The 16,363-nt window shown below is 57.7% G+C and overlaps 4 protein-coding genes across 10 annotated transcripts in view; 1 reads left to right on the top strand and 3 right to left on the bottom strand.

The window, feature by feature from the left end:
- On the bottom strand, positions 1,277-5,804 carry AS3MT (arsenite methyltransferase). 3 transcript variants are annotated; one of them, XM_021398088.1, is made up of 11 exons: positions 5,369-5,804; positions 5,006-5,076; positions 4,608-4,735; positions 4,387-4,537; positions 4,172-4,308; positions 3,472-3,541; positions 3,303-3,384; positions 3,087-3,218; positions 2,819-3,012; positions 2,230-2,364; positions 1,277-1,467 (listed from the first exon to the last, which is right to left on the bottom strand). In XM_021398088.1, coding segments are annotated over exons 1-11 (1,200 nt in total). In that variant the 5' UTR covers positions 5,370-5,804; the 3' UTR covers positions 1,277-1,368. The 3 variants fall into 3 exon arrangements, with proteins under 3 accessions (XP_021253763.1, XP_021253762.1, XP_021253761.1); XM_021398087.1 differs by having other exon boundaries at positions 2,870-3,012; positions 5,326-5,804; XM_021398086.1 differs by having other exon boundaries at positions 5,326-5,804.
- BORCS7 (BLOC-1 related complex subunit 7) lies at positions 5,937-8,836 on the bottom strand. The gene is made up of 5 exons (XM_021398096.1): positions 8,656-8,836; positions 8,495-8,557; positions 8,375-8,418; positions 7,869-7,889; positions 5,937-7,465 (listed from the first exon to the last, which is right to left on the bottom strand). The coding sequence occupies exons 1-5, from the start codon at positions 8,794-8,796 to the stop codon at positions 7,414-7,416; spliced, it is 321 nt and encodes a 106-aa protein (XP_021253771.1). The 5' UTR covers positions 8,797-8,836; the 3' UTR covers positions 5,937-7,413.
- LOC110399428 (steroid 17-alpha-hydroxylase/17,20 lyase) lies at positions 9,326-11,785 on the top strand. The gene is made up of 8 exons (XM_021398084.1): positions 9,326-9,657; positions 9,752-9,890; positions 10,040-10,269; positions 10,375-10,461; positions 10,547-10,756; positions 10,968-11,137; positions 11,208-11,311; positions 11,418-11,785. The coding sequence occupies exons 1-8, from the start codon at positions 9,346-9,348 to the stop codon at positions 11,690-11,692; spliced, it is 1,527 nt and encodes a 508-aa protein (XP_021253759.1). The 5' UTR covers positions 9,326-9,345; the 3' UTR covers positions 11,693-11,785.
- The window catches only part of WBP1L (WW domain binding protein 1 like), a 51,034-nt gene continuing 48,317 nt past the window's right edge, over positions 13,647-16,363 (bottom strand). For all 5 annotated transcript variants that reach the window (XM_021398091.1, XM_021398089.1, XM_021398094.1 and 2 more), the window contains one exon: positions 13,647-15,965. In XM_021398091.1, the coding sequence (XP_021253766.1) occupies positions 15,226-15,965 (740 nt within the window). In that variant the 3' untranslated portion in view covers positions 13,647-15,225. The remainder of the gene's footprint in view (positions 15,966-16,363) is intronic.

A 16,363-nucleotide genomic window follows, 5' to 3' on the forward strand; every position in this document is an offset into this window, starting at 1 on the left:
TGCCGCGGCCTCAGCCCGGGGGGCGCGTGACTCCGGTGTGTACGCCAGGCGGCAGAGGGCGGGGCCGGCCGCGAGGCGGCGACCAATAGCGGCGCGGCCGAGGGCCGAAGAGGTGGAGCCTCGGAGGGGCGCGACCAATGGGGGAGCCGAGCGGCCGGCGGGCCGGGTCCGGCGCGTGCTGCGCGCGGCGGGGTGACGGGACGAGACGGGACGGGACTGGGAGCGAGCAGGAAAGAACGGGCCGGGCCCGCTCGCTGTCGGCCCTCCCGCCCGCCGCCTCCCCACGTCCCGCCGCCCTACACCGCGCCGCTCTCCCCGACCCGACCCCGCTCCGCCGTCGCCTCTCTGCGCTCAGCGGTCTCGCAGCGCCCCCTGGCGGCCCTGGGCCGCCTCTCCCGCAGAGCGCTGAGAGCGTGCAGAGCGCAGCGCTGCGCCGCTGTAGCGGGCGCGACGTGACGGGCTGACGGTCGGGCTTAGCGGCCTTTTCCAACCCTAATGGTCCTACGATGATCTCCACGTTTCTTGAACATCTTCACGGCCGCGGGTCGCCCCGTTCCGCTGCCAAAAGTCTCTCTCCCGACACACGCGGAGCTGCCGGGACCACCGGGCACCGCTCCGACGGCACCGACGGGATTTGGGACCGTCCCGGACAAGCGCGGCACAACGAGGGGTGGGGATGCTCCCACACGGCTGAGCTCAGCCCGGGCTGGGACAGCACTGCCGCTCAGCGCCGGCGCCCGTGGGTGCAGGACTCGGTGCGCGGCCTCCGCGGCGCAGTCTGCAGAACCGCCGCATTTCCCTGCACAAGCCTGCGGGCTCAGCGCTTGCGCTGCACGCGGGGCTCCCCTCTAGATGGAGTGCGGGGAAAAACAAACCTCAGCAGCACCGCACGGGAAAGGGATTGGAATCCCCGCTCCAGGAGGAGGCGGTGGGGCTGTCCCTGCCCGAGGGCCGGCTGCAGAAAATGCAGAGGGCGGCACAGGGAGGTTAAGACAAGAAGAGCAGCTGGCACGCGCTTTTTGGTTCTCAGGAGCATCGGCTGAGAGCTGTGGGCTCCCAAAGATTCCCCCTCCTCCCTCCCCGGAGCTGCCCTGCACGCCCACGGGGAACGTCGAGGATCCAGGTGCTGAATGTGACACGACCTCATGTCCACCATCTGGTCCGCAGCGCTCCCCGTGGCCGCGCAGGGGCTGAGCCGGGCGGAAAGACGTCCCGCATGAGGGAGCCCCCGGGGTGCTGCCCACCCTCACCCCCAGGCGAGGAAGCACACCCCAGCTCAGCCACACAGCTCAACCATTTACTTCTATTTTCTCTCCGGTGAAGCCGCAGCCCCAAGGCACTCAGCGATGTGGGGACATCGCTCTCCACTCAGCAGCAGCCCTGCGCCCCGCAGGTCCTGGCAGCACCGCAGGCAGGAGCCGGGGTGGCCCGCTGCTCCAGCAGCAGGAAGGGGTCACAGATCTTCTCCTGGAGGGCAGAGAACAACGAGGGATGGGGTCAGGCCACGGGGAAGCAGCAGTTCCCCACCACTTGCTCCCAACCCCAGCAGAACCCCGTAGGTGACAGCTGATCAGCCTATCCGCTTTGCCATGCCCTAAGGAGGGACGCTGGGAACTTCACTGGGACTTTCACTCTGCTTTTATCTGAGAAATGCTTGGACAGGTACTGAAGACCCAAGTGCAAGGCTGCGTTTCAGGGACAGGCAGCTGCAGGGCTTTATCTCCTTTGCCTGCCAGTGACCCCCACTTCACAGCCCCAGCTGGCCCTTCTGCAGCTGAAAGGACAACAAAGGGGCAAGGAGAGGCTGCCAGCAGATAAAGGAGCTGCTGGGTCAGGGCTGGCAGCCAGGGCCAAGCGCACAGCAGCAGCAAGGGGCAGCTGGGGGTGGCCACCTCCTGCCTGGTGGAAGGATATCTCCCATGGAGACCTCCAGCAGGTTCAGCCACCAGCCCCAGAGTCCCCCACAGACGTGTGCAGGGGATGAAGGGCTCTCATGCCTCTCACAGCAAACCTCTTTGGAGGCAAAATAAATCTCAGCAACCCCAAATGGGGTACAGTTGCCCAAACTCAGGCATCAGGTGCCATCCAGTCTCCCATAGGCTCCTGCCTGGCCCGGAAAAATGTGGGTCTCCTGGTTTCATGCAACCACCCTCTGATGCTCCAGGGTATCCCTGTGATAGCACACAGCAGCAGTGTCCCCATCCCTGAGCCCAACACATAGCTACCAACCTTCATCTTCCCAGGACAGCAGCCTTGCGGTGCGGCAGCATCATTCCCACCAGCCCGGATCAGGAACTCCTCTGCAAACCTGGAGCTCCGCAGTATTGCAGCCATCTCAGCATCCACATCCACCACATCTCCTTCCTGGGTAGAGGGGAACATCATGCAGCTGGGGCCTGGGACGTGCAGCCCAGGGGTCTGCAGCTGCCTGGAGAGATGATGCTCAAAGCCCAACCCAAAACCTGGAGATACATCCACAGGGAACAAGCTGGCTGCAAACCACCTGGTGAAGTACCAGGGGTGTGCTGCTCCCATCTTCCCCCCAACACCATGCACAGGTCTGGCTTCCTCTCCATGCTCTGTTTGCAGCTCCCCTGGTTTATATGGAATTGTAGAATCATTCCAGTTCGAAAACACCTCTAAGATCACCCAGTCCAGCCATTAACCCATCCCCACCATGCCTACTAACCATGTCCCCCAGTGCTACATCTCCACAGTTCTTGAACATCTCCAGGGATGGTGACCCCACCACCTCCCTGGGCAGCCTATGCCAATACCTCGCCACTCTTCTGAGAAGAAATTTTTCGTAATGTCCAACCTGAACCTTCCATAGTGCCATCCTTGGGAGCCCAAATGTGCCTCCCCGTACCTTGAAGGTGAAGTTGGCATCGAACACTAGCTCTTGCTCGTGCCCCACAATCCCACCATTGTAGATGACCTGGCCTGGCCCGGCCTGGCTGCTCTCTGGCACCTTGAAGAGCCGGAACGTGGCAGAGACGAAGCAGCAGTCACCTGCAAGGGAGAGGTACTGCAGATGGGGTCCCAGCGCTGTCCTCATGACCAAATGGAACTGGTGGAACCCTCACCAATGATGGCCTCCAGCTCCTTGTTTCCAACAGAGATGGGACTGGCAGTGACGAGGCATGGGGGGCTGAAACCCACCTCCTTGGCAATGCTGTACAAGTCTCCCCAGAACAGGGCTCCTGCCAGGCATTCTCCTGCCATGAAGACACGGGCATAGTGACACCACACACATTAGACCCAGAGGCTGCCCATCCCATACACTGCAGTGCCCTACACACCCCATAGCAGCCTGTGCTTCCGCACGGCCTCACTCAGGTGCTGGTTGGCATAGACATCGCTGAAGTACATCTCTCCTCCAGGCTGGAAGGCAGTGAGGAGTGGGTGGGAGGTGATGGGACAAAACAAGCACTTACAGCAGGGCCACCCCAGTCCCATTTGGCTCCCCACCTTCAGCACACGGTAGGCCTCCCGTAGCACAGCCCTCTTGTCGGGAGTGAGGTTGATCACACAGTTGGAGCTGGGAGGAGGACACCAAGGATTGTTTGCAGCATCATCCCCTACGCTCAGCACCACCAGCTGCCACGCGGTCCATTACTCATTGCAAGATTCAACCATGAAAAGGACACTTCCATATTCCCAGGCTATAGCCTAGATCCTACCTTTGTTTTTTCCCTTTCCTGACATGTGGTTGAAGTAAGCAGCCCAGCAAGAACATAGAATCATAGAACGGCTTAGGTTGGAGGGGACCTTAAAGCCCATCCAGTTCCAACCCCCTGTGGTGGGCTGGGTTCCCCCCACCAAATCAGGGCCCAGGCCTCCATCCAACCTAGCCTTGAACACCTCCAGGGATGGGGCACCCACAGCTCTCTGGGCAGCAGTGCCAGGGCTTCACCTCCCTCTGAATAAAGAATTTCTTTCTAATATCTCACTTAAATCTCCTCTCTTTTAGTTTAAAACCATTCTGGATGACATCCCTTCCTTCTATTGCATCAACTGCAACACTCAGCTCGGTGCCATCAGCAAACTCACTGAGGGTACACTCAATCCCACTGTCTATGTCACTGATAAAGATGTAGAACAGCATAGGTCCCAAAATGGACCCCTTGGTGGGTGCAGATCCAGCGCAGTCTCCCTGCAGGGTACCTACATGACAACATCATAGCTCTCATCAGCCAGCCCAACATCACCAAGGTTCTCTATGTATCCCTGGAGGAAGTCCACGTTTGGCTTTTGGTAGCCAAACTTCTCCATGTGATAGGCGATGTGCTTCTTCGCCACCTCAACCTGAGAAGAGAAAGGGAAGGAACGTGGCAGGACCTAGGGAGGGGACAAGGTGACCCTGTGGGTGGCCCTGTGCTGTACCTGTTCCTTGGTCATGTCAATGCCGGTGACGTGGCCCTGCTCCCCCACCAGCTGGCTCAGCACGTAGCAGTCCCTGCCGCTGCCACTGCCCAGGTCCAGGACCCGGCAGGATGCCAGGCACTCAGGGATGGCCAGGCCGCAGCCGTAGTACCTGGGGTGGTCAGACTGAGCAGGCGGTGCAGCCCACGGGAGGTGGCATGGGGGGGAAGCATGGGGCTCACCTGGCCACCACCTCCTCGTGGACGTGCTGCAGAGCATCTCTCACTGCCTTGGGAACAGGCCTGGCTGGTGTGATGCAAGCATTGGTTTTCAGGTCCTCCGACTTCTGCAGCTCTATGCCATAGTAATCCTGGCACGGGAAGAGCCACCCGACTGCAGCAAGCTGGGCTGTGGTGCCTCTGCATGCACTAAACCTGGGGCCGTGCAGCTTGCATGTGCCAACAGTGCCCTCCACAGCTAAAAATATGGGTAACATTACATGTCCCTCCATCCTAACCCTCCCCAGCTTCACCTGCTTGTCCCTTCCCATCCCCGCCGGGAAGATGAGCAAAATGCTGCTCCAAAACTCCGCTGGCAGCAGCTGGCTGCCCTTAGCTGGCCATCCCGCTCACACCCTCACCTGCACCTCGTGGTGGATCTGGTCCTGGGAAATGCGGTCCTTAGGGCCACAGTCTCTCTGCGGGGCAGCCACTGCAGCAACGGGAACACAGGGCTGGTGCCAATGCCACTGCCACGGGCACCACACCAGGCCCTTCCCGAAGCCCCTCCTCAAAATACCAGAACTCTTCCCTCACCTCCGTCTGGCAGCCCTAGGGAGCCCCCCAGACCCACATCTTAGTGGGAAGAGCACCCCCTGCCAACACCCCAGTTGAAACACCCCAACCCCACCCCTGCCAGACATGTCCCTGCAAGGCAAATCCTCCCTCCCCAGTGTCTCACAGGGCCTATGGGACAGGGCCCAGCACCCTGTACCGTGCCTTACTTCTTCCAGCTGCAGTTCAGCCACGCTCCGCCCCGGCTCTCTGCTTCCGTCTGAGGTCAGCTCCCACCAGGCCTCAAACCCTGGCACGCAGCCCTGCTCGCTGCCGGCACCCGCGGCCATTCCCATCCAGCTGCAGCCCTCTCACAGCGCAGCGCATCTCAGCCTCCTGCTTGCCCCAAACACAGGGACAACCCAGGGTGATGACCCAGGGCTGCTCCAGCCCCTGCAGATGGGAGCTCACAGCGGGGATAAGCCACCTGCCACAAGGACACTGTGTCCACAGGAAGACCCTGGAGCTGAAGCAGGAGGGAGTATGCCATGCTGTTCCACACTGGTCAGGGTGACTGCCAGCACAGATAGCTGCAGCACGGTAGTGGCTGGGACAGCTCTTTTATTCTCTAGAAGCTCCAGGAAATTGTCCCTAAGAGCAGTTGCAATCCAGGCACCAGGAACCCCCAGGCCACAAACATCCATGGGCACCCCACCCTTCAGGCATCATCTCACACAGTGCAGGGTACATACCGTGCTATCAAGGTAACCATGCAAAAGAGACAAAAAGATTACAGGCTTCAGGTGTAGAAAACCAAGCTTTTATAACAACAAAGCAAATAACTGCAGTTCTCCATGACCTCTGTGGCTGTGTTCATGTCTGAGCAGAGGCGCAGCACAGAGGAAAAGCTAACAGTACCACTGGACATCTGGACGGGGACACAGATTGGGTGCTGCAAGGTGAAGGCAGGCAGGCAGCGGTTCTGGAAGAAGAGTGGTAAGGGTAGAGCCACGTGGCACTGTGCCCCAGCAAAACCACACTGCAGGAATGTGGCAGGCTGATCCTCGCTCTTGTCCTATCAGCTGATGAAAAGCACACTTGGGCAAACAAGTGCTTCCAGTGTGCTCCAAGTGCTCCAGATAAGAGACTCGAGAAAAACAAGGCATAGTATTTATAGTCTGCACTTCATCTCGCTACCTGGGAAGCAAACAGGAGACCAGACACTAAGTCCTCAGCACAGAGCAATGCAGAACCGAATGCACTGGCTCCTGACATTCTTTTGCCTGTCACTGCCCACGTCCCAGCTGTGTCTCTGGACACCTTCCCAATCTGACAGATACACAGCACATTCAAGGCTGCTTAATCAAGAACTGGAGGAGCAAACCAGAACAGGAATGCAGTTGAAGGCCGAAAGCAGTGCAGATGGGCTGGCAAAGAGATGACGTTCCAAACTCTGGCTTAGGAAAAAGTAAGATAACCTCAGAGCAGGATGCTCGCCAAGCCACGTCCAGCTGGCCCAGGGACAGAGCTGCCTGCCCAGATTCGCGCTTTCTGAAATTCTGCTCTGCAACAGGCACCTCAGTCCACACTGAAGCACCTCGACATCCACCCAGCCACTTACAGGTCCCACTGATTAACATGCCCTAAATAAACTGCACCCATCATCTCTGTGTCTAAATAAGGTACAGTGTCAAGCTGTAGTTATCTGTACTTAAAACCCACAGGTCTATTTTATATATTTATTTGGGGGGGTTTATTTTGTATGAAAACCCCAGCTCTACGATCACTGTAAATCGCTAGCTAAGTATTCCATCATCTTACAGGAGACGGCTACTCACTGAGCAGAGATGGGAAGAAAAATCATCCTACTGTGGACATGACAGACAAAAGGCTTTGGACAGGCAGCACGTGCTGCATCCTGGGCTGGTAAAGCATTTCAAACACAGGGCCATCAGCTGAACAATGCAGGCGCTGAGATACAGGCATGGGCTGAGCACCTCACACTACACATGGAAAGAACGGGAACACAGGAACCGTTGTGAAGTTTCTGCTAAGGTTCCAGTTAAACGTAGGGAATCAGGAGAGTGTTCTAGACACAGAGATGTGGATGGGAGCACTTGAGAGGTGCCTGCACGCTCAGGAATGTGCGCTCTGCACATATCCCAGCTGGCATCCAGCACTATCCAGACATAGGTCTGAGCCCCAGGCCCAGGAGGAAAAGGACATCTGGCTGCCCTCAGTGCCAGTGGAGAAGTCCTGTGCCTTCAGCTAGGCTTCATTTCAGCAAGTGACTCAGCTGGTCCCGCAGGTTTGACGACTGCTCCACGCTGGGGACAAAACAAGAAGAGGTTTACAGCAAGATCTGCACCCAAGCGACCAGAACAGCTCTGGCACTGGCAGTACAGAAAAAAGAAACCCTGGATTTCCCAGCCCACCTCCATATCCTCTCAAAGCAAACCTCACTCCATGTGCTCATGTGTGTGTTAATGAAACAAACGGAAGCTTTAGCATAAATCATCTCTTCACCCAAATCCTCAGCTCTCCACAGTACTGATCTTCACAGCAGTGACATGCTATCCTGCTGGGCCAGCATCTGTTTCAAAAGCAGCTGCAAAAATCTTCAAGTTGCGTTGTCCTCTCTCCTACTCTATCAATCACTCATCCCTTTCCCATCAGCCCTGACAGACTGCTTCCCAAGTCTGCCTGGCATTCCCTCAGCTGGGTACTCACTTCTTCTGAATTGCTTCCTGCCTAGAGAAGAAAAGGAGAAGAAAGAGCATTAGAAAAAAAAAAGAACACCAGCAACAGCATTTGTGTGATACTGACGAAAAGGGACTTGATTGAGGCCTCAAGATTGAGGCCAAAACCTTCAAACATGACTGGATTAAGCCCAGAGCAGAAAGCAGTGGAGCTTTTCTCCCTCTCAGCATCACACACTGCTACAGGAGACCCAATGCTACAGGCACCCAAGGTCAGGCTGGACGGGCTCTGAGCACCTGGTGGAGCTGTAGGTGTCCCTGTTCAGTGCAGAGAAGTGGGACCACATGGCCTTCCAACTCAAACGATTCTACAATTCTACAATACCAGGCCCAAGGTCTGCCTGGCTATGGGAAGTGTGGCAAACAGGCCTGCATGGAGCGGGCTCCATGCACAGCCTCCACAAAATCCTTACAGAAGCAAAAAGTGACAAAAGGATCCACTCAGATTCCCATAGAATGCACGGTGCCCACACTTACTGGTACTGCAGGTGCGTGGTTATTATGGCCATTTTCCTTAGACTCTGTGGAGAACAAGACCGACAATGAATGCCTCCGACAGCAGAACCGCAGCTGCCCCAGCACACAAACACCGCTTACGTCTTCGGAGTGCAGGATGGCGTCCTCTTGCATCACCATGTTCCTGGCGGCCTGGCCCAGCAGCTGGCGGAGGAACGCACGGAGCGCTGAGGGGCAGCTCCAAGTGGGGGGGAGCGGCCCAGCCCGGCCCCGCCCGGCCCTGCAGCGTTCCCCCCGCTCACCTCGGCGCTGCGGGAGCCCTTCAGCACCTGCTTGGTGAGGGCGATCACGTCGGTGCCGCAGCTCGTCACCTTCTCGGTCAGCAACCCCTTCACCGAGTGCCCGAAGCGCGCCTGGGCCTCCGCCGCGCCCCCCGCCGCCATATTGCCGCGCCCCGCCCCCCGCACGGCCGCGCTACGGAATGCGCCGCGGGCCTAAAGAGGCGGGAACGCGCAGGAGCTGCGCTCCGCTGCTGCCCAGTCCCGCCCAGCAGCGCCGCCCAGCGCTGTCCGGTAATGCCCAGCGCTGTCCACAGCTGCCCAGCCATTCCAGCGGTGCCCGGTACTACCCAGTCTTGACCGCTATTGCCCAATGATCAGGGCTGCCCAGTGCTGCCCCAGTGTTGAGTGGGGCTGCCCAGTACCGCTCAGAGCCGCCCAAGTGCAGCGCAGGCTCCTGGAGGCTCTCCCGCGGTGGCGGCAGCGCTCACCCCCCTCCTGCCCACCGCCACGGTCGCTGCAGCTGGAGCAGCCCCCAGGGCTCCCCTAGCGCTCCTGACCCCGCTGCCCTCTCCCCAGCTGCAGTGCTGGCCCGCTGCCCGTCACCCAGCCTCCATCCCCCCGATAAGCCGCCCAGCCCATCCCAGGGTCAAGGGGATGCCTCCAGGCGAGTATAAAGGACCTGGAGCCACGCGGCCCCACAGCCAACCCACCATGCCGCCGCTTGCTGTCCTGCTGCTGGCCCTGGCCCTGCTCTGCGCCTGGAGGCTGTCCTGCAGTCAGGGTCCCACGGGGACGGGGACGGGGCGGCTGCGGAGCCTTCCGGCCCTGCCGCTGGTGGGGAGCCTGCTGCAGCTGGCCGGGCACCCCCAGCTCCACCTGCGGCTCTGGCGCCTGCAGGGCCGCTACGGCAGCCTCTACGGGCTCTGGATGGGCTCCCACTACGTAGTGGTGGTCAACAGCTACCAGCACGCCCGGGAGGTGCTGCTGAAGAAGGGGAAGGCTTTTGCTGGACGGCCCCGCACCGTGAGTCATGGAGTCACGGCGACAGTGTGGGTGGACACCCTGGTGTGGGGTGAGGACGCTGCATGGGGTGACCCCGTGGCTGTGTGTCCCACAGGTGACCACGGACCTACTGTCCCGCGGGGGCAAGGACATCGCCTTTGCCAGCTATGGACCCCTCTGGAAGTTCCAGCGCAAGCTGGTGCATGCCGCTCTCTCCATGTTCGGGGAGGGCTCCATCGCCCTCGAGAAGATCAGTGAGTGTTGGGTTTTCACCATGCTTGGGTTTCCTGGGATACAAGGGGCGAATAATTGGGGATTGATGAAGCAGCTGGGAGCTTGCTTTCCTCCTCCCTCTCCCCTTGGCCACTCCCAGGGCTCACTGTCCCTCTCTTTCCTCCCAAAGTCTGCCGGGAGGCCGCGTCCCTGTGTGAGACGCTTGACGCTGCACAGGATACGGCCCTAGACATGGCCCCAGAACTCACACGGGCTGTCACCAACGTGGTCTGCTCCCTCTGCTTCAATTCCTCCTACCGGCGCGGGGACCCTGAGTTTGAGGCCATGCTGGAGTACAGCCAGGGCATCGTGGACACTGTGGCCAAGGAGAGCCTGGTGGACATCTTCCCCTGGCTGCAGGTGAGTGGGGACACAGCAGCCATGTGAGCCCCTTGCTTTGAAAGAGAAGGAGCTGGAATGCATTCCACAGGAGCCTTTTGCTGCAATGGGGCTTTTCTCCCCTAGATCTTTCCCAACAGGGACTTGACCCTGCTGAAGCGATGCCTCAAGGTCAGGGACCAGCTGCTCCAGCAGAAGTTCACTGAACACAAGGTGCCGAAGGGGGCAGGGGTTGCCTGGGGCTGCAACTGCTGGAGCTGGGCTGTAGACTTGTGTACTCACTTGTGTACCCCGGCAGGAAGCATTCTGTGGGGACACCGTGAGGGACCTGATGGATGCTCTCCTGCAAGTGAGGCTCAGCGCTGAGAACAGCAGCCCTCTGGAGCCAGGTCTGGAGCTGACAGACGACCACCTCCTCATGACGGTGGGGGACATCTTTGGGGCTGGCGTGGAGACCACCACTACCGTGCTCAAGTGGGCTGTGCTCTACCTGCTCCACTACCCTGAGGTAGGGTCTGCGTCGTCCGTCCTGCACCAGGGCCATCGCAGAGGCCTTTGGGAAAGGGTGATGCTGGGAGAGATGTCAGGCTTTAGAGATGAGAGGTATTAGGATGTGAGAGCTTTGCTTCTGCCCTCATCTGCCAGCATGTGCTGGAGGTGCCCCCATGCACAGAGCAGCCCCCTCCCAGGCTCCCACCCAGCCCTTGCTCCTATTGCAGGTCCAGAAGAAGATCCAAGAGGAGATGGACCAGAAGATCGGCCTGGCACGTCACCCCCACCTCAGCGACCGCCCACTGCTGCCCTACCTGGAGGCCACCATCAGCGAGGTGCTGCGCATCCGGCCCGTGTCCCCCCTGCTCATCCCGCACGTGTCCCTCGCCGACACCAGGTGAGACCGGCCGGAGTGTGGGCAGAGGCTGGGGAGGGAGCGTCCATCTCACGCTGTGTCTGCCCCGCAGCATCGGTGAGTACTCCATCCCCAAAGGTGCCAGGGTGGTCATCAACCTCTGGTCCGTGCACCATGACGAGAAGGAGTGGGATAAACCTGAGGAGTTCAACCCTGGTGAGTGGTGAGCTCCCAGCCCAGTGCCAGGGCGGGAGGGATGATGAACTGGGGCAGGTCTCAGGCAGAAGGGACACATCCCCAGCAGTGCCCCTTTCCCTTGCAGGCCGCTTCCTGGATGAGCAGGGCCAGCACATCCACTCGCCCTCGCCCAGCTACCTGCCCTTCGGGGCCGGCATCCGTGTGTGCCTGGGTGAAGTCCTGGCCAAAATGGAGCTCTTCCTCTTCCTGGCGTGGGTGCTGCAGAGGTTCACGCTCGAGTGTCCGCAGGACCAGCCCCTGCCCTCACTGGAGGGCAAGTTTGGCGTCGTGCTGCAGGTGCAGAAGTTTCAGGTGAAGGCCAGGCTGCGGGAGGCCTGGAGGGGAGAGGTGGTGGGGTGAGGTGGGGTAGTTGGGATGGGTGGACACCATAGATCCTGCGCTCTGCCTGCCTCGTGGATGTGAGGTGGTCTGAATAAAGCTGTCCCTGACGCAGCATGGCTCAGGCTGCTTTTTAGGCAGGTGACAGAGGGCAGAGCAGGCGGGAGGGTTCAAGTGGCCCCAAGACCTCATGTGATCACTGGGCTGAGCTGAGGGCATGGCCCCTCTGCAGGGCTGCTGACATTGCCCCACGGACATGGGGTGGGGTGCCATCCAGGGCCATGGTGACATGGCTGGTGTGGTGAGAAGGTACCGCTCTGTCCCAGGGCTGGGAAATTGCTGTGTACAGGGAAAGGAAGGAAACAGCTCAAACACAGCTGCATTTTTGGCTACCGAGTGGCTCCTGCTGTGCACAGGCACACACTGCATGCACTCGCACAGCTGTGTGCTTGCAAATGTGTGCAGGCACTGAGATGTATTCCTGCATGCCCACACACACATGCATGAACGTATATGCTCGTAGACACACACGTGTGCACACTTAGCCCATGCAAGCCGGAGCCAGTTGCCATAGGCAGCTGCCAGCGAGGGCAGTGTGCAATTATGTTTCTGGTTCTCTATTACCTGACCTCTTAATATTTAACCCCGCAGCTCTGTGCACCTCCACCTTCCCTCCCTCCCCATGCTCCTCCTGCACTTTAACTCTTGCTGGTGGGCAGGGAAGCCAGCACACAGCTGGTCTCTCCTTGCTGCCAGCTCTCCTATCCATGTTTGGTTTATGTTTTCTCTCTCAGTTTGGACAGCAGCAGACAGGTTTCCCCATCTGAACACCTGCCACAAGAAACGGAGAGGCCCCTGGGACCCCAAATGTGCAGACCCTCAGAGCCTGGTGCCTGGGCTGAGCTCTCTGTCTTTGTTTTGATTGGACACCAGCGACCCAAACCTGGGGTGGCCATGCTGTGGGCAGTGGGGGGGACCTTGGCAGCAGTCACCAGGTTTTGGCCAGCCCATCACAAGCAGCTGCCGCTTTTGAAGCTGAAATGACCCTGCTGATGTAACCACTCAGGTGGTATCACATCTCATGTCCAGGGCTGCCTGGGACATTTACATGGAGGAGAAACAGGATATGAGTGTGCACCTCAGCTGAGGTGCTCGGGCAGCAGCCACATGGGGCTGCTGGGAAACAGCGTCTCCCGTCCCCTTGCAGCCTGTGAGGCAGGAACTGATGAGGGCAGAAAGGCTGGAGGCTTTTCACGGAGGCTCTCCTCCAGGAGCAGGAGGCTGGCTGTCCCAGCGCTCACCACGGGCACCGCGAGGAGCTGAACACACGGCCCAAACCCACAACCCCCCAGCACAGAGCATGCAGCGGTCCCACTCGGTTCCCATCTGATAAAGCCGGTCTGGGCTGTGAGGGAGCAGGGAACAGCTCTAAGGAAGAAAGCAGAATGGTCCCATCCTTCCCAGCCCCCATGGGATGGCCTGGCCAGGAGGAGGAGGAGATGACCCTGCTTGGCTCCCAGGCCGCAGGCAGGAAGCAGTGTGGGCCGGGTGCTGGCTCTGACGCACATCCCTGGGTGCTGGGGCAGAGGCACAGCCGGTGGTCTGAGCCCACACCACACATTCAGCCCTTTGGGTGGAGGCTTGGGCTGGTTTCACGCCCCAGGATGATTTCCACAGCCACAGAAAGGCAGAAGCTTTCCCTGAGCTCGTGGCACCCTCAGACAAGTGCTGCCCATCAGCTGTTTCGATGGAAGGGAAAGGCTCAGAGGGAGGTGAGGCATTAGCTCTGCTCCCCAGAGTGGTGGGTTCCCCATCCTTGGAGGTGTCCAAGGCCGGGTTGGATGGGCCCTGGGCCCTGATCTGGTGCGGGACACCTAGCCCACAGCAGGGTGTGAACTGGGTGGGTTTAAGGTCCCTTCCAACCCAACCGTTGTGTGATTCTATGACTCACAAAATGATACACATACACAGAGGCAAGTTATCAGAAAAGGCATTATATTTTGGTTTCCACCTTATTTGAAACTGATTTTGGTTTTCAATCAATCAAATCTGAATACGACTGAGTTCAGTTTTCAATTTCTTTCCCCATAATAGTAATGATCTGGACGACCATAATTATAAAAGGGATGGGGAGATAACCCGAGAACAAGATACACAGTCTGAATTGTGCTCTCTTCCACACGAGCACACCAGGGAATGTTAGTTTTCAGCTCATTTTGTTTTTCCCTTCAGGTTGTTACAAACAAAATCTCTACCGTTTATTAAAGCAAAGCTACAGTAAATTTTCTTGCAGTCTTACAGCAGGTTTTCATATTACCAGTAGGACTCGCATGCATGGATTGCAGTCACACACACGCTCACAGACATTATACAGTAGCCAGTTGCCACTATTAAAAAAAAAAAAAAAAAGAAAACAGACATTCATTTTCTTTAAGTGGTCAACATCAGAATCGCACCAAACTTTTGGATCAAAAAAAAAAAAAAAATACTGCACAGGTGTTCCACATCTACATGGTACGTCATCCCTTCGCAATGGACGGAGCTCTCGTCTCCATTTGTTCAACATGCATCGCTGACGCTTGAAGGCACACTGGCCAAAGAGAGCCCTGTTCTTCTTTTTTGTCATCTTAACTCGAGCGTGCTGCTCTCAGGGTGCAAAAAATAAGGACAAAATAAAGCCAAGCCCTTTTGCAGCACACCGGGAAAAAGTCGCTCGGAGACCACAGTACTAGGAAGGCAGCCCAGCTGCCTTGATTCTACTTCTAGCTGTGCTCTTGGAGGCATTGAAGGAATACACTTGTCTTTGAAAATTACATATGAAGGCAAATTTCTGAAAAACCTCTCCTTTCAGACTGCTTGGGGTAGACTAACACTCCTGGAAGAAACTGGTCTTTCAGCCACCAGCTTCAAGTGGGAAATTTCCTACCTGCTGTCTTAAACACTGAAGCACCAGAGATTATAGGGCTGATGTGTTGAGGCATTCATCAGCTTTGGGAAAGTTTAACACCAAAAGAAAAAAAAAAAAACAACAACCCCAAATGTGAAAAAGAAAATAAACCCACAATGCCTCAAGAGCACTATATCAAACAAGAACTCTTGGGCTACTGACTGCCGGCACTGTCAGAAGCTGCCTGCTTCTGGGAAGACACCTGGAGGCTGAAGCATTGTGGTGATTTCGCATCCCCCCAGGGTGAGATTTGCTGAGCTTTACTGATTGCGAGATAAAGCAGTGTTCTGGAAAACTAAAACCAACAAACTCATAATAACCATCACCAAAATCACCATTGGGAAAGTTCTATTTGTGAGAAGGTCTCACTGACAACAACAGTCCCTGCCCCACGGAGCAGAACGGACATGATTAACGAAACCCAGCGCAGCCTGTCCCCCGCAAGCCGGGCCTTCGGGACGAGTCCCCGAATTACACTGGAGGGGGAAAAAGAAAAAAAAACAAGAACAAAAAAGGTTATATCACCTTTTTCTCCTTTTAAAGTTTCCATCTGCTTATTTCACTTATTTCTTTGTCTTCCCCCGGTTCTCCTTCCCGCTCTGCCTCCTTAGCTGGGGGAGCTATTGGTGCGGGAGTTTGGAGAGTCCTGCTCATTTATTGTGTTCAAGAGCACACACACCGGCTGCCGGGGCAGGTGGTGGTGGCTGTGTTCGCGGTGCTGCTCCTCCGCGGCATTAAAGAGCCCTTCCTCCTCATCGCCGTGCGGGCGGCCGCTGCAGCTGTCACAGAAGTCCAGGGGCCCGTCCAGAGCGTCATTGATGAGCCCGTCGAACTCCTTGAGGTCATCGTCGTGATGGCCCCGGTTGCATACGCAGACTTCGATGCCCGAGTCGCCCGTGAAGCGGCGCTGCCTGCCCGGCGTCTTGTCCTTGGCGTCAGGAATGGCGCTGCTCTGCTCTAAGCTCTCCGAGCTGTAACCTTTCAGCAGTTCCTCCTTGCACTCCGTATCCTTTTCAGGACCGGCCCTCTCCACTAGCTCGGCTCCCATGCTGGTACCGCCCGGCTCCACGCTTTGCATTTTGTCCACTGCTCGCTCGACCAGCGCGGCGGTGGAGGGCTCGGGGTCCCCGAGGCCGGGGGACCCGGTGCTGTCAGTACTGCTGTTATTGCCGCTGGGTGCTGCCGAGCTGCTCTGTGCTGGCTGCAGGGTTCTCGGCGTGTCTGGGATTGTGCTACTGCTGCCTGCTGGGACGCACTGCTGATGTAAGGCACTGTATGGTGGCGGGGGGGTCGGCGGTCTGTTCACCACTTCCTCGTAGGGAGGTAGTAAATAGTTTGGCAGAAACCCTGAAAGTGGGAGGCAAGGAGATGTTATTTTGTGAACTGCCTATCTCAGGAAAGTTGGCATTAATGTAGGTCAGTGTGTCACAACAGAACCCTCCCACCGAACAGCTCAACGGGCTTTACATGCAACGCTGAAACTCAAATCAATGAGATGCTTTGTGTTTTAGAGGAGCAGCAATCACAGCACAGGAGGGCACAGGTACACGAAGAGATGGACACACCTGGGAACAGCGGCCAAGTTTCTTGGCTCTTAGTTCCACGCTTAGACCCACCAGGCCAATACTTCCCTGTAAGGTGTAATGGCCTCAAGTTGTGCCAGAGGAGGTTCAAGTTGGACATTAGGAAAAAATTCTCAGAAAGAGTGGTGAGGCACTGGCACAGGCTGCCCAGGGAGGTGGTGG

The sequence above is a fragment of the Numida meleagris genome, chromosome 5 (genome assembly GCF_002078875.1).
Source record: "Numida meleagris isolate 19003 breed g44 Domestic line chromosome 5, NumMel1.0, whole genome shotgun sequence".
NCBI classification, from domain to species: domain Eukaryota; kingdom Metazoa; phylum Chordata; class Aves; order Galliformes; family Numididae; genus Numida; species Numida meleagris.

Excerpts from the sequence above, each read along its gene's own strand:
- AS3MT (XM_021398086.1), bottom strand. The coding sequence starts at position 5,494 with ATGGGAATGGCCGCGGGTGCCGGCAGCGAGCAGGGCTGCGTGCCAGGG. Across the intron at positions 3,542-4,171 it reads GAGAGCTATGATGTTGTCAT|CTCCAACTGTGTGATCAACC; the intron begins GTAGGTACCCTG and ends TCCTCCTCCCAG. Across the intron at positions 1,468-2,229 it reads GCTGTCCTGGGAAGATGAAG|GAGAAGATCTGTGACCCCTT; the intron begins GTTGGTAGCTAT and ends TCTGCCCTCCAG.
- BORCS7 (XM_021398096.1), bottom strand. The coding sequence starts at position 8,796 with ATGGCGGCGGGGGGCGCGGCGGAGGCCCAGGCGCGCTTCGGGCACTCG. Across the intron at positions 8,419-8,494 it reads CCATCCTGCACTCCGAAGAC|AGTCTAAGGAAAATGGCCAT; the intron begins GTAAGCGGTGTT and ends TGTTCTCCACAG. Across the intron at positions 7,466-7,868 it reads CAGGAAGCAATTCAGAAGAA|CGTGGAGCAGTCGTCAAACC; the intron begins GTGAGTACCCAG and ends TTTTGTCCCCAG.
- LOC110399428 (XM_021398084.1), top strand. The coding sequence starts at position 9,346 with ATGCCGCCGCTTGCTGTCCTGCTGCTGGCCCTGGCCCTGCTCTGCGCC. Across the intron at positions 9,658-9,751 it reads TTGCTGGACGGCCCCGCACC|GTGACCACGGACCTACTGTC; the intron begins GTGAGTCATGGA and ends TGTGTCCCACAG. Across the intron at positions 9,891-10,039 it reads CATCGCCCTCGAGAAGATCA|TCTGCCGGGAGGCCGCGTCC; the intron begins GTGAGTGTTGGG and ends TTCCTCCCAAAG.